At 37.1% G+C, this 16,080-nt stretch overlaps 1 protein-coding gene across 2 annotated transcripts in view; it reads right to left on the reverse strand.

Annotated features, from left to right (window-relative positions):
- Positions 1 to 1,470: 1,470 nt before the first annotated feature.
- Positions 1,471 to 16,080, reverse strand: part of LOC148939570 (uncharacterized) — a 61,335-nt gene continuing 46,725 nt past the window's right edge. For both annotated transcript variants that reach the window (XM_089106597.1, XM_089106598.1), the window contains exons 7-9: positions 11,939 to 12,147; positions 6,246 to 6,329; positions 1,471 to 1,978 (exon numbers count right to left, since the gene is read on the reverse strand). In XM_089106597.1, coding sequence (XP_088962723.1) covers positions 1,907 to 1,978; positions 6,246 to 6,329; positions 11,939 to 12,147 — 365 coding nt within the window. In that variant the 3' untranslated portion in view covers positions 1,471 to 1,906. The remainder of the gene's footprint in view (positions 1,979 to 6,245; positions 6,330 to 11,938; positions 12,148 to 16,080) is intronic.

Consider the following 16,080-nt stretch of genomic DNA (forward strand, 5'->3'; position numbering starts at 1 on the left):
AATTCTTTGAATTTTGATTGTCTTACTTATTTAATGATGTTTATACTTTCCTTGAACAGGGACGTTCGCGGGAGGAGGAAGAGGGGAGTTCTCAGGTCCAGCCCTCTCCTTAAATCTCCCGATATATACAACGTATTTCCGACGTAATGCAAAATTAGGTAATTTTTTCGAAAATTACCGAAAATTTTTCGGTTCAATTTCTGATGGTGGGATTTTCCACGGGGATAATTTTCCATGGGAAGCAAAATTCAAGGGGGTGAATTTTTCAGGAGAAATTTTACACTGGGGGAATTTGTCAGAATTACTTTACGAAATTCTTTTTATGTCTTGTTTTGTCTTTTCCGTCTCAATTTTACGCGTGGAGATGTTAAGGGTATTTGTCTAGGGTAAATTTTCACAAGGATTGAATTGTCTAGAGCAGTGGTTCTCACACATATTTAGACACTTTACCCCTTTTTTACCCACAAAATATTTTAGGTATCCCTTCTCAGTTACCGGTACTAAGTAAACTATAGCTAAAATATAAATGAATTGCCAATCCTAGAGTTAAAGGGTTGTTTAATTTTTTTTTTGTTGGCTGGTCCCGTACCCCCTATCCGAGGACCCTTGCCAGGTCCTAGAAATAAAAATAAAACTTGCCACTAAGTAATTTATAGTGCTTCAAATCTTACTACACTGAAAAAGTGATGTATCTTGGTCGTAGTTCAGCGGTTTATTCACAGTATGCATACAAAATCATATGTATGTATACATATTGTATACACAGTGTGTATACAATATGTATGAATACAAAAATCACCAAAATTATATAAACTTCACAATAAATTATTTCATTCAATTTCTGGAAGGTGAATGGTTTAGCCGCTATTGACAGTGATGGTTGAGCCGTTTCTTGACTAATCATAGTAGATATGTTACGGTGAAAGAGCGAAATCTGGTAAATGATTCACCGAAATTCATTTTTCTCTGCTTAGATTCAATCAGCTTTGCCAGTCAACTTTGTTAGTCTTATGCAAGGTTTGATGGAAAAAGTTAAATTTATGTTAAATAGGGTATACATCTCAGAAGTGGGTTAAAACCTAACCTAACCTAACCTGTCACCATCAAACCTTGCATAAAACTAAAAAAGCTAATTTCGGACATTCACCGGTGAATGTCGACATTTTCCAATTTCGGTCTTTCATAGTAACAGATACATATGAAAACTAAAAGTAATTAAATTACTAATTAAAACAATAATTACTTAAATTACTAGTAATTAAATTAAATTACTGCTCCAGTAGCACAGTGGGTTGATACTGTACTTGGCAATACAGGGTCCAGGGATCCACCTCCACTCTGGTAAGGTTAAACGACACAATTTGTCCTGGTAAAAAAAAAAGACCCAGCACCTGAAACGGCAACTGATTCGTTGCACCAGAAACGATTTTTGAGGACCTTTATCTTTTTAGTCTTTATCGTTATTATTGGTCAAAGTTCAGCCATTTATTAAAAACTCACAGAGAACGCACATAAAAATCATTAAAATGATACAAACTTTTTGAGAAACCACTTCACCAATTTCCTGTTCGATGGAATATTGGAAATTCAGTTACTATTTCAAAAAATTCAAATTGTTTGACAAAATTTGAGTTTTATACGTGAAGGAGTAAATCCTACTTTTAACACTTTTCTATTTGACCTTTTGACAGAAAATAATCCAAGTCTACAAACCCTGACCTTTAACGTGTTCATATCTAGGGACAAGGGTACAAATTACTTTTAAAATGGTTCATTAGAAGTTAGTAGTTCATAAACTCATGCTTTTTGCTAAAAAATTTGAATTTTGTAAAAATAAAAATGAAGGTATATCCTATTTTTTACGCTTTTCTCTTTGATTTTTTTAGAGGAAAATAATCCTGAGTTTCTAGAATCTTGGTCCTTGGGACGGAGGTCGTATCATGGGGCTAGGGGACGAATAGACCACTCGAGTACCAACCTAAAAACAAAAGAGCGAATTAAAAACATCAGTTAGGCAAAAAGAGAATAAGATAAGCTAAATTTTTCACTGTATAAGAATTTAATAAAAATAAATTTAACAAACCCTTTTATTTTACTTCATATAAACATTTTTATGTTTTATATCCTATGTTTATTATATACATTTTATATTGCAAATATAGACATTATATTTTTGTTTTTTATAAAAATAAAACCTTTTTTTATCAAATAGTACAAAAATATTTTGGGAAATAATATTAACGAAAAGGCTATCCAAAATTAACAAATACTTTAAAAATTAACACATAATTTATTTAAGTGCATTTTTAAAGCTAAAAAGTAAACAATAGTCTCAAAATGACATTAAAACTTGAAAAACCTTGAATACTACTACTACTACTACTAACAACTCACTGCAGAACCTGGCCGCCTAAGGCCCAAAACAACTGCACACGCTCCTTTTCCATCCCAATCAATTCAAAGCTTCCTCTTTAAACAACCCAGTAGGTTCCAGTTTTCTTTAAATTCCTTTTTTACGACTTTTTCTCACCCCATTCGGAGAAGACCTATTTTTCATATGGATGGCTGAAAAGGACGATCTTAGGCAACATGTCATCCTTCATCTGTAGAATATGTCCTGAAAACGTTACACTCACCTCTTGATTCTGATCTGATACCTGCTGCTCTCTCTCTTGAAGTTCAAAAAACATTCGACTCATTAGCACACAAGATCCTTCTTCGGAAATCGTTGCGTTGAGGTACATGAGGTAGTGCTTATTCTTGGTTTCTCCGGTCGAGTCATCTCGATTGATCGAGAAACTATGCCTATGTTAACCGCATAGGCTAGGTAGGCAATGTGTTACCTTAGAGATTCTCCTAAAGCAGTGGTTCCCAACCAATTTTGGGCCGTACCCCACCTAGGTATTTCTAAAATCCTGATATACCCCTTGTGATATGGTGCGACTCGAAATTTTACCCCCCTGAATGAAGCTTAAAAGGCCATTAGCTTGGTATCTTTTTTTGAGTCGTCTTCTAGGCATATTTTACACTAATGAAAGTTTTTGTCCGTATGCAACACCTTTAATCAGTGCATAATGTCATTGTTATACTGTCATGTATTTTTTTTGGTCTTTAAATGCATATAAAAGATCTAAAGCCGAACTGGCAAGCCATGACAAAAATAAATAAATTAATATAAAGACGACAAAACGGGTGTATGGCCATTAAATGAAAACGAAAATAAAAAAAAAAAAAAAAAAAAAAAAAAAATCGAACGAATATTTCGCCCGTATACAATAAGGCGTCTTCAGCGTAGAAAAAAAGACAACTAGAAACTAAAACTAAAAATATATCTATAAATATATATAAAACTAAAGCTTTTTTTGTTTCATGAAGGTACCTAACAATTGTATATGTAAGTAATTGTATATTATATATTTTATGATAGTCTATTTTAGTTTTATATATGTTTTTTAGATATATTTCTTATTTTTAATTTCTAGTTGTTTTTTTTTCCTACGCTGAAGACCGCCTTATTGCATACAGGCGAAATATTCGTTCGATTTTTTTTTTTTTTTTTTTGTTCTTTTCGTTTTCATTTACTGGCCATACACCCGTTTTGTCGTCTTTATATTCATTTCTTTGTTTTTGTCATGGCTTGCCAGTTCGGCTTTAGATCTTTTATATGCATTTAAAGACCAAAAAAAATACATGACAGTATAACAATGACATTATGCACTGATTAAAGGTGTTGCATACGGACAAAAACTTTCATTAGTGTAAAATATGCCTAGAAGACGACTCAAAAAAGACACCAAGCTAATGGCCTTTTAAGATTCATTCAGATCGTAAAATTTCGAGTCGCACCATATCACAAGGGGTATATCAGGATTTTAGAAATACCTAGGTGGGGCGTGGCTCAAAATTGGTTGGGAACCACTTACCTAAATAAAAGATGGAAATTGGATAAACTTGTTGCTGCTTAGGTATTTTGACATTTGTATCTTTATACCTTTTTTCTAGTTAGGCTTGCCTAAAATAGATTCAAAAATTTCGATTTTAGAATTAAAATCTCGAATTTTGAATAAAAATTCCAGATTTCTACACAATTATCTTCCTAAGATTGCTTAAAATGGAGAACTGCGCATGAAAAAGGACAAAAGCGCATAATATTGTAAAACTTGCTAATCTAAGAAAATAGGTAGTTTCCTATCAACTAATTCTTCTGTATTATCAACTAATTAAAATTTCCCTACACAATAGTTGAATGTTATTTTAAGTAAGTTATTTTATTTTATTTTTCTTATTTATTTTATGCTACTAATTTCACTTTATTATGTGTTATATTTACACTTTATCTTATTAAAATTTTTATTTTTATTTATTAAGTAGTTTATTTTAATTAGCTTACTTAATGTAGCCTATATAAACTATAAAAGTTGAGAAATACGACTAATCGTAACAAATAATAAGTAGACAACTAATAAGTACTATCAACTAATGATATCATTTTGTTTATAACCAGAATTGAGCCTTAACGAGTGGTGTTGAATTAAAAGAGAAGGGAGAGGTTGCCGAATATGCTTGTTATTCTTAGCCGTAAAACAATTAGACAAATATACTTAAAGCACCTCCTCTGTCATATGAAAGTTCTAATATATTCAATCTCTTAATTCAAGCATGTTCGTTATTTTAAGCGCACTGTTGCACTTGTTTTATTTGTTACGTTTATCTAGTTCTTATCTCTTAATTCTAGCATGTTCGTTATTTTAAGTGGACTGTTACACTTGTTTTATCTGGTATATTTATCTAGTTCTTATCTTTTAATTCTAGCATCTTTGTTATTTTAAGTGTAATGTAGCACTTGTTTTATCTGGTATGTTTATCTAGTTCTTATAATTTATATCTTCTGTTACAATAAGAATCCTAGCCTGTTCCTTCCCCTGGTTATTTAACACCTTCTATCTCCGTCTAGAACTGGCTCTGTTTTTATTGCATTTCTTTTTAATGGAAAACATATTTGAATGGATAAGGAAAAAATCAATTTTTTATTATTTAGAGATGCATTTCTAGGGGCTTTCAAAGTGTGTCATTGATAAAAGTAAGGCTGAGAACCATTTGGTTCTCAAGGGTTGGAGCCAAAGAACCACAAAGGTTGAAAATTATAAGAAAGAATTTAGGGAAAGACTTAACTTCACTAGCGTAATAAAAAAATTACCGGAAGTAGACATATGCCTCAAAAAAGAGTTTTTTCAAAGATTTTCTAACGTCATAAGTTTTTTTGCACACTCTGACCCCCCAAACCTCCTCCTTTCTCTGTCAAAATATTTTCTACAATTGCCCAATGATGTATTTCTATCAAAATAACTTTATTTACAGAGAATCTAAGGAGGAGGAAAGAGGAAAGAAAGAGAAAAGGAGAGAGGAGAAGAGAAGGAAAGAAAGCAATATTTTTGTGGTCGAAACCTTCCCCTCCCCTCTGATTGATCTGAAAGAGCAGTCACAAAAAATTAGGCTAAGAGCAGGGCATCTTTTTCCTGGGGGGAGGGGGGGAGAGTGCGCCTGAAGCTTCAAAAAGTTTCTTTTTTAAGACCAAATTTCCTAACTCTTCGCGAGCCTTTAGATACATAAAGGAGGATATTAAGAGAAGAGTTAGAAGGATCCTCCCTCTTTGTCATTCATGGGGATATTTTTGCACTAAGCCTGTAATATGGTTGCTGTGGGTGAGTAGGTCTCCTCGTATTGCAGAAGTTTTTTTTCTCTGAAACATGAAAGATTATATTCATATGCTTATCGGAACAAAAGAGACGTAAGGGAGGATATTTTGATGGTCGAAACCTTCCCGTCTCCTCTGATTGATCTGAAAGAGCAGTCACAAAAGATTAGGCTAAGAGCAGGGTGTTTTTATATACCAGGTCCATCTCCTCTCCTAAATGTTTTAATTAAATATCCAAGATGCAATTAAGTGAAATTAAGCCATCGTGTTTTTCAACTACCAAACAAAGTGTAATTGTTCATTTATATCTTGACTAACTGAAATCCTTTTAATACAAAATCCTCTAGTGTGTAATGTTATTTCTACGTCTTGGAATGGAAGTCTAGGTTGACCTGCGTGTGAATGCTTATTAAGGACATGTTTCCTCAGTCTTGATGAGCAGCGAACTGCTTGGCTGGCTGTAACGCTTGGGTAGCTTTTAAATTTCGCTGCGTAGTATACAGAAGGTGTTGTGTGTAATTACGGTACTTATAGAATTTTGGCTACTTACGGTATTGTGGGTAGGCGGGGGATAAGCAGGACTTCCATGCATGCTTCTAACAGGTTGTCCAGACGAGATACCACCCGATTTTACCTAAAAAAAAGATAAAGAAGAGGTTTCCGAAGTTGCTTGGAGATGATGTTGCAGCGCTGTTGAAGCTGACGCGCATCACACCCAATTTTAGCTTTTTTGTGAATTCTTTCCTGTGATTTTGTGTGAAAAAGTGCAAGTAATCGAAGAAGCCCTCCTAGCTTCATTAAGTGCATTAGTAATGACGATCCGATACGAAACACAAGGCGAATTTTACTTGGTCACAACGCCATCTATCTTCGTCAAACTTAAAGCGCAACTCTCAAAAGCCTAGATGGCATTGCCAGTTTGGCACCAAAGTCTAGACGTGTGTGTTTAGCACAGTTCATATATTATCCAGTATGATCATTCTCTATCTCATCCATTATAAAAACCCGGACCGGGGTGCGAGTGCTCCGGAGAACGTTTTGGCAGATATAAACATGTTAGACATGCTAGACAGGTCCGACTGTTTCCATCAAAGTGCATTGAAACAAACGGAAATAAAGCTAATGCAGAAACAGGCTAAACAAGCTAAGGCAGAAATAAGTGGGAGGAGCTTTTTGTTCACGAAGACCAGAAATGATCTGCGATAAGCTTACTGGTATATTCTGTCTACAGTGGTGTTTAGCAATTCTCTTCAGCAATCGCCGGATAGCAGTTCTTTTATTCCGTTTTGCGTCATTAAAGCTTAGTGGTTTTTTTTCTGTGTTGTTCAATCCTGCTTAGCTTTTTTTTTTCTTGAGTGGTAGAGATAGCGTAATTTAGTTGAGGCTTTTGTCAATACTATGAAAGCTGTTTTAAATAAATGAATCATGAATTTTAAAAGTATAGTTAAAAATCCCTTTTTAGATAAATATTCTTTAATCATTTAAAGAAAAGTATTTAAACTATACTTGAGCTAAGTAAATGAAGTTTATAGAGATTTGATATTTGATCTAATTGAAATTTTCAGTCAGGAACGCATGCTTGCCTGAAAGTAGAGTTGCTATTACATACTAAACAAAAGCCATTCCCAGTGAAATTTTTTCATTGACAAGAGAAAAATAGTTCTGCCTCTTACCCCTCCCCCAAAAAAGAAAACTTTTCCTTATCGATACCTGGGCCGTGAAAAAGACAGGAAATAATTACTAAATTACACATAAAATGCATAACCTTTTTATGAAACCTACTGACTGAACGCAATCTAAATAATGAGAAATAGTCTTAAATAAAATCAAGCGCAACCTCTCTTATAAAAATCCAAAATTAACTGACTCTGATCTCCAGGGAAAGCGTTGGCCTTTCTATAGCATGACGTCATAGTTTTCAGATTAGGTATTAGCTGATGATAAGTATCAGCACCATTCTGGGTAGACTCACTATATTAAGTCGAGACTCAGACAACCAAGCCTCATTGTCTCTACTAATAAGTTGTTGATAAATTTTTGCTGTTGACAAAACATCCTTCTGTACCCCCCCCCCCCCAAAAAAAGATCCTTTTGTACACCCCCCCCTCCTCCCCCCAGAGAAATTCTTGGATAACGGCCCTGTCTCATACTGTGTGTTTTCAAAAGAACCAAGCTTAATCTTCCTTCAAAATAATTTTTCTCCTATTCACCTTTCCATCAGTGTAATTTACGTTGATATACCAATGTTCACTATACCAACGCTAGATAAAATAATATGCAAACGAGAAAAGGGCCTTAGGTTTGACTCCCATTGAAGCACTCATTTTAAGAAGAATAAGAAATAAATCTATTATGCAGCTATAATCTCTTTTTTATTCATTTATTGGTAATTGCAGAATATTAAGATTCGTTTCACTCTACTCGACAACCCCCCCCCCCAGGGAGACTCATATGGTATTTTCCATCCCAAACTTTTATTTTGTACACCTATGAGCAAGGCCCCTTTTAATAAAAGGCATGCAAATTCATCTTGTTATTCAGTCATTGATAACCTCCTTCATCTTCCTTTCTAGGAAGACAAGGTTGCGTTTCTAAATTGCGTTGCGTTACATTACTAGGTTGAAGAAGACCAAGAATCCGTCACCCTCTACTCAATCTCAGTTATCACGCTTTCCATATATGACGCATTTTCCTAAAGGGGGGAATACGGCAGGGCCGTATCCAGGAGGGGGGTTACCCGGTTTGCCCCCCCCCCCCCCCCGAAATTTTTGACCGAGTCAAAAATTAGTCTAAAAATACCTGTAAAGACAAAACTTTACCAGAAAAAAAATATGCTCCCACACTAAATCCTATTGCATTTTGTGGGTAAACAGTTGTGCAATCGTTTACACAATTACTAATTGCGTTCCTAATTTACTATCCCATTAATCCTAATTTACTATGCAAGGTCAGGTGATTAGGCGGTTACCGAATTGCCAATTAGGTAACCCCATGTTCACCTGAACTTGCATAGTAAATTAGGATTAATGGACGCTCGAGGTAAATGTTATAAGAGGAGGGTGCAAGATTGTCAGTTTAGTTCAGTTCAATTTCGGACTTGGATAAGAGAAGAGCAATTTTCAACATGAAGAAGAATTGTGACATTACGTCGTTTTTCGCGCCCAAGCGGACAAGGGATGTTTCTTACAGTGGCGTTAGCGGAACGTCTGCGGAGCATTTATCTACACCTGTGGATCTGGACGGCACTGGAGCCATCGTTGAAGCTTCTGAATCACGTAAACTAGAACCAACCACGACACACCTGCACCAACCTAGTCTTTGTCGTAGTTTGCAAATGACATCGGTCGTTTTGTCAACAAATCATCCAGTTTCGATGCAAATTCTAAATTGTATTTGCTGAAGAAACCTTGGACTCCAGATATCCCCTACATTTTTCCAGTATCCGAAAAACGGAAGCTGAAGTTTCAGTTAACTTGGCTCGCTCGTTTCAGTTGGTTGTCCTACTCTCCGTCTGAGGACACTACTTTTTGCAGATTTTGCGTTCTGTTCTCGTCAGAGACAGCTGGCAAAGGTTGCCACCAGCGCTTGGGGAATCTAGTCACCAAACCATTCAGGAACTAGAAGGATGCGATAGAGTGCTTCACAGCTCACCAACAAGCACAGTTTCATAGAAACTGCATCGTATCGGCTGAAAACTTCATTTCTGTCTTGGAGAAAAGGCAAGACAATATCGTGCACCAACTAAACGTGGCGAGGAAAGCACACGTTCAAGAAAATCGCCAGAAGTTGCCAACTGTTGAGACGGTGATATTTTGTGGGCGGCAACAGCTTCCCCTTCGTGATACCAACGATCCCGGCTCCATTTCGGTCTCGGATCCAGAGCCTTCTCACAATGATGGCAACTTCCGAGCACTACTGCGGCTGAGGGCGAGACACATTGACGATGTTCTGAAGAACCATCTTCTTTCTGCGGCCGGAAATACCACATATTGTTCTTCCATCATCCAGAATGGTATTATCACCGCATCCGGGGAGCTTCTTCAGTAGTCTATTGTGGAAAGAGTAGTCGCAAGTGCCAATGAAACGGCGAACGTTTCAAATACCGAGCAGCTGTCTGTTTGCGTCAGCTACAATTTCAAAGGGAACCTGCATGAGGACTTCCTTGGTTTTACCCCAGTTTCTGATCTGACTGGGCAAGGTCAATCCTGCAGTTTCTCAAAAGCCTTGGTCTTAATCTGAACAAGACGGTTGGTCAGGGATATGATGGTGCAGCAGCGATGAGTGGGTATCTTAGGAGTGTCCAGGCCGTTATACGAGAAAAGTATCCGAAGGCAACTTGGTCATCTCTTCCGTATGCTCTATTCCGGCGTTTAAGCAGTTGTTCGGTGTCTTGTCACAAGTCTGCAGTTTTTACCATACTTCCCCACTCAGGACACAGAATTTAAAAGAGAAGATCAACAAAATACTTCCGGATTTGAAGAAAAATACTTTAACCAGACTCTGCGAAACAAGATGGGTGGAGCGCTACGATTCAGTCGTGCGTTTTCTTGAGTTTTAGCGACCATTCCTGCGATCCCTGGAAACTCTTGAAGAGAACAGAAATGCAGAAACGTCTGCAAAAGCCGCGCAGTTGATGGACAAGATGAACCAGTTGCAATTTGTTGTGTGTCTCCATGTGGTCAAAGAGCTTTACTGCTTTACGCTTCCACTGTGCAAGACTCTTCAGTCAGTTGACTGTGATTTGGTAGCTGCATGCAGGCACGCGGAAACTGTCCTTCCAAACACAAAGGAAATGCGAGGAAATGCTGCTACTCCTTTCACGTCTATTTTCAACAAAGCTCAGCGTTTTGCCAGCGACTTAGGACTGGAGGTGACTCGTCCAAGGACGAGAGGTGGCCGGAGAATGCATTCAGACGATCCAGACCTTCTCAACCACTATAGATTCTCGCTTTTTATTTATTTCCTTGGCCACTTCACTTTCGAGCTGAAACAATGATTTGAGCTTCACCAGAAACTGCTGTCAAATCTCAGCGTCCTTTCTCCTGCCAAAATTTTTTCTGTCGATCTGAAGGCATTAAAACTGGAGTCATTGGTTGAATTGTATGGCGATATTCTTCCTGAACCAGACTGTCTGAAGCAAAAGATTGAGTTATGGCGCATCAAGTGGGAGAATGTTCCGGTATCAGAGAGGCCTACTTGTGCTGTGTCTTCGCTTCAGGCACGCGACGCAACCTTTTTTCCAAATGTTTTTCTTCTTCTGGCTGTTCTTGCGACGTTACCTGTTAGCACTGCTACTCTGGACAGAAGTTTCCCAACGCTCAGAAGGCTCAAAACCTGGCTGAGAAATTCAACAGGAGAAGAACGGCTGAGTGGCTTAGCCCTCCTTGCAGTTCATAGGGATGTTGACATCTGCCCTGACAAGGTCATCGACATTTTTGCAGGGAAGAAAAATTGTCGCCTGGAGTTCGTTTTATAGATATTCGTTCTTACTTTTAGCTAAAAAAAAAAAATAAAAAATATATAGACTACTTCTAGCCTACTATTTGGCTTCTTTTTGCGCCAAAAAAAAAAATAGCTTGTAGTATTTAACTGTATGTAAATACTTGTCTTGTTTTTGCGTTACTAAAAAAAAAAAAAAAAATGCCCCTTATAAATACGAAAGTATGCCTAGTGGACGCGTCCTCGTTCGCAAGGATATTAGGATATTTTATAGATATTATATTAAGGATATTTTATAGATATTAGCTATACTATTGGTTCGCTTCGCCCTTACTTTTATCTAAAAATAAAACTAAAAAATATGTAGACTACTTCTACTATTTAGCTTCTTTTTGCGTTAACTGTTTTTGCTGTCTCAAAAAAAAAAAAATACTTTGTAGTTTTAACTGTTTGTAAATACTTGTCTTGTTTTTGCGTTACTACAAAAAACAAATGCCCCTTGAAGATACGAAAATATGCTAGCGGACGCGTCCTCGTTCGCAAGGGTGCGGACTAACGGTCTCGAGCTAACGTAATGTTGCTCGAGGCTGTTAGACAAAGTCCACAGGAAAAAATCGGGTAAGAGTTTCCCATGCTTAAGAGAGAGTTTCCCTTCTCTCTGTATGCAGGAAAGTAAATCTACGCAAACATAAATTCACTTAGAATTACTGAAGCTAAATTGTGAGTAAATAAAAAAAAATGTGAGTAAATAAATTGTGAGTAAATAAAGTAAATAAAAAAGAAATAGGAGTAAAAAATGAGAACCTGTTGAGTGTGAACTGGCAGGCCACCGGGAAGTAGACCAGGGTGGCCAGCCCTGGCCAGTTCATGCGCTCCTGCAGATGCCGTTGAATACGGTGACATCTTATCACGCCCAGAAGGGGCAGCATTTGTAAAGGCGGATTTGACTTCATCCTCTTTTGTCATTACTGGATACGCCGGTGCGCCAACACCACCATAACTATACATCATACCTAAAATACAAAGTCTATCTGAAATGCGAAAAAAGAACAATACGAAAAAATAAACGGTACGATTTTATTATAGATCATGTACAAGTAATGTTGAGCAAATGAGTTGGTCAAAAGCTGAATTCATCAAGTCTATTTTCCAGGCATTCAAACTGATATTAAAAAAATTGACCAAGAGTTTTTTGCCATCACCTGTTTAGTAGCCAAGACAGTTTTCCTTACTATTGATGCTCAGAAAAGGTTTTTGGCCTAGGTGCCATCAGGGAGGGGGGGGGTATAGACACAGGTATTTGCCTCCTGGGAGACGAATAGTAAGACAAATAAGTAAAAAATATATGCCATAATTATCTGTAAGATTAATTTTTTAATTGTGCGCTAAGATCCCTCCTACGAAAGGAAGCAATATAATAACCTTAGACCAGTACCCTTATGCTTTTCAATCAACTTTTTAAGCTTAAAACTTTTTTACCTGCAGACCAAGGGTCTGCGTAGCGCAGGTACTGATCTCTTGATTCTCTACCTTCGACCAGGAGTGCTATGCGTGATTGGGGACAAATCTTCAAACATAATGTTCACAACTAATTTCAACCATAAGGCCCAAAACACACTTGGCGTTTTTTGCCGATCGGATTTTTAACCGATCGGATTTTTAATGCCGCTCTAAAATAATGTAGCGCTTACATACTGGGCGGGGTTAGGGACATACTGGGCGGGGATATTCAGGGGAGGGGGTTAGGGGTTTGAATACCCCCCTCCCGAAATGCTTGTCCGACTCAAACAAATGTAATAAAAACAAATATAAACAAAATTTTGATGCATTCTTTAAAATTATTTCGTACCCCCCCCCCCCCCGAAAAAAAATCCTTTTATAACCCCCTCCTCCGAAAAAAAAATCCTGGATACGGTCCTGACTGGGAGATAAACGTTCTACCGACGCCACATTAGTCAATCACAGATCTGACCTAACAATTAATTTTAATTAACAATTAATGTTAATCAATAATTGAACAGTGAAAAAATCCTTATATTGTGGCTGGGATATAAAATATAGGTCAAATTTGATAGTTCTTTACCTACTTTACAATTAATTCTTTTTGTAATTTAAATGGAGACAAGGCATTTATCTAATGAAGCAGGAGGCGCCTGAAGCAAGCTGGAATCGCTCTGCTACCTCCCGCATAGCAAAAACCGGCTTGACGATGTAATTCTTGAGGTAAGTTGAATTTTCGAAGCAGTTGCCAGTTAAGCAGGTGTAAGTTTCAGACTAATTATTCCATATTTGTTCATTGAACAAAGCCTTTTTGAATCTTCATTAAAAAATAGTTGAAAAAACGACAAATTTTCCCCCCTACACATGGAAAATACATTGTGTTCCCCCCTATATTCGTGTGAATTAACTACACCGTAGGCATTGGAGAGGGGAATTAGTTAAACCAGAAGCTATTCTGAAAACCAATAGGTAAAAATTCTCTTAATGTAAATTAATTAAAATTTTGTTAAAATAGTATCTAGTTTAGGATACATAAATTCAATTAGCACTCAGGCTTTGATTTGTACAGTGTCAAAGGCAGGGGCTAATTTGGGAGCAACCCCCTGAACTTCAAACTTCCTTAAATTTCTAGACACTTCCTAATCAAATTATCTAGTTTTATTTGCTTTTTATTTACAATTACCCTATCCCTTCCCAGGAAAAGAAATTCATTAATCACTACCAATTTTTTTTTTTTTTTTATGATATACTCTGCAAATGCACTTTCTCAATAGAAACATAACAGCAGTCATCAGCTGACTGGACGACGAGTTTGTAACCATGCATTTAGTCACAAAGGCCGCCATTTCCACGGAGACGGTAAAAAAAAACTATCGTTTATTTTACTGATAGTGACAGTGTGATAGTAATAGTGACAGTGTAGTGACAGTGGGCGGCTGCATTACTACCGTCGGCGTTAAATAAACTGATCGCTTATTTTATCGCCCAATGTGTACGTCAAAATACCATCCTATTCACCTCTACTGGTACGCGAAGGCGGTGAAAAAAAAATCCAAATAGTAAAAAAACGCCAATTATCTTTCGGGTCAAACTATCCAACCATGACAGCTACCAGCCTGAATATAACTAAACATCATATCGAAAACACAAGAAAGAATTAGAAAATTTGCCTTAATATATAGAAAAAGCAAAAAAAAAAACACTCGGAAAAAATAAAACGTACAATTTCGCCATAAATTAAATAAAAGTAGTGTTAAGTACATGAGCCCTTCAGAAGCTAAATTCATCCCATCAGTTTTTCAGGCGTTCAGATTAGTGTTTAAAATGACCAAAAACTGACCAATACTGCTTTACAATCAAATCCATAGAATTTAAAATTAATAAATCTATAGTGAAACATACTTAAGCATGTTCACCATACTCTAGCAAATACATCCAAACTACCCCCCCCCCGCGCCCCAAAAAGAACATGGATGTTACATCCCCCCCCCCCCCGATATTTTTACATTCAAATCAAAACCAGCAACATGAATTCTTTTTTAACTCTCTATGCTACTTCCTGTGTAGACTTGATCATTATGGCTACTGTATTATTTAGGTGTCCTAATCTTATAATTGCAGCTACTACAGATTTACATTAAAAAAAAATTGTTACAGAGTTAGGGTACCTAAGCCTGACAAAATCGTGAGCATTTCTCCATAGAGCGCTAATTTCACCACCACCCAAAAAAATAGTAGGTGCCTTCAGGGGCTATTTAGTAAAATTGGCAACTAGGGGTATAGCCGTGGCCACCCAAAAAAGTCATTTAAGATTGAGAAATTAGAAGATGTTTTCTTAGGGGGGGGGGGGGGACTTCTGCCAAAAATATATCTTCCTTCAATTAGCAAGAATCCTTAAAATTTTTGGCATCGTTATTCTTCGAGGGGAGCAGGAAAGTTCATCCCACCTGTGAGCACACTTTCCTTATAGTATTATAATTTATCATATTAATAAAAAAATTCTGGTGTTTAGCTTCTCGTCTTTTCTACTGCATAATTTTTCTCTCTCTGGTTTTGTCTTTTTCACTGACCTTAAACGCGTTTCCTTGCTAAAATTTCTTCCCTTGATTTTCTATTTTGATGACATGTTTAATATAATCAGATTAAAATAAACCTTTTCAAATGGTAAGGTTAACTGTTAAATCCAGCTAAACTCGGCTCAAATACGAAAAATTCGTAACACGAATCGAAGGACTCCTTGTCCAACAATTATATCTTCGGGCCCTTCATCCCCCCTCAAGGTCTCTAGAGTTTTGCGACTTATTTTTCAAAATAATTTCGCCCCAATCCATCTCCTTCCCAATCCTCCCTAAAATAAATCCCTACGTAAGTGTCAGGGCCGAGGGCCTATTTTGAGAATCACTACTCCAAAAAGCAGAAAACACTCGAACCGACGATAGAAAACCTTATAGGTTTTAGTTACACTCACGCTAATGGTTTGAGTATCCAGGAGCTGAGCAACCTGGGAATAAAACTGGATAGGTTTCTACGGTTATTTCAAACTCGCAGCCTCTTCCCAAGACAACTTCCTAGGCGAGTATCAGGAGTCAGTGGACCTTTTCTGAGAATTATTGCTCCAGAAAATAATCAGACCAACCGGTCTTTAGCCACACTTACGCTGTTGATTTGGGTATTGAGGAGCAGAGCTACGTCGGTAAAAAGTTGCACAAGATTGTACATTTGTTTTCTGTATTTGTCCCCTTCCAAAGATGAATTCCTGGGCGAGAGCCATTGGTCCACGGACCTCTTCTAGGAATCCATTCTCCAGAAGATAGCAGACCAACAGGTCTTCAGCCACACTCGCGCTGTTGGTTTGGGTATTCAGGAGTAGAGCTACATCGGTAAAAAGTTTCACAAGTTTGAACATTTGTTTTCTGCATGGACCCCTTCCAAAGATAAATTCTTGG

Source organism: Artemia sp. Qi Xiang Cuo, chromosome 21, assembly GCF_049724085.1.
Source record: "Artemia sp. Qi Xiang Cuo chromosome 21, ASM4972408v1, whole genome shotgun sequence".
Classification (NCBI taxonomy): domain Eukaryota; kingdom Metazoa; phylum Arthropoda; class Branchiopoda; order Anostraca; family Artemiidae; genus Artemia; species Artemia sp. Qi Xiang Cuo.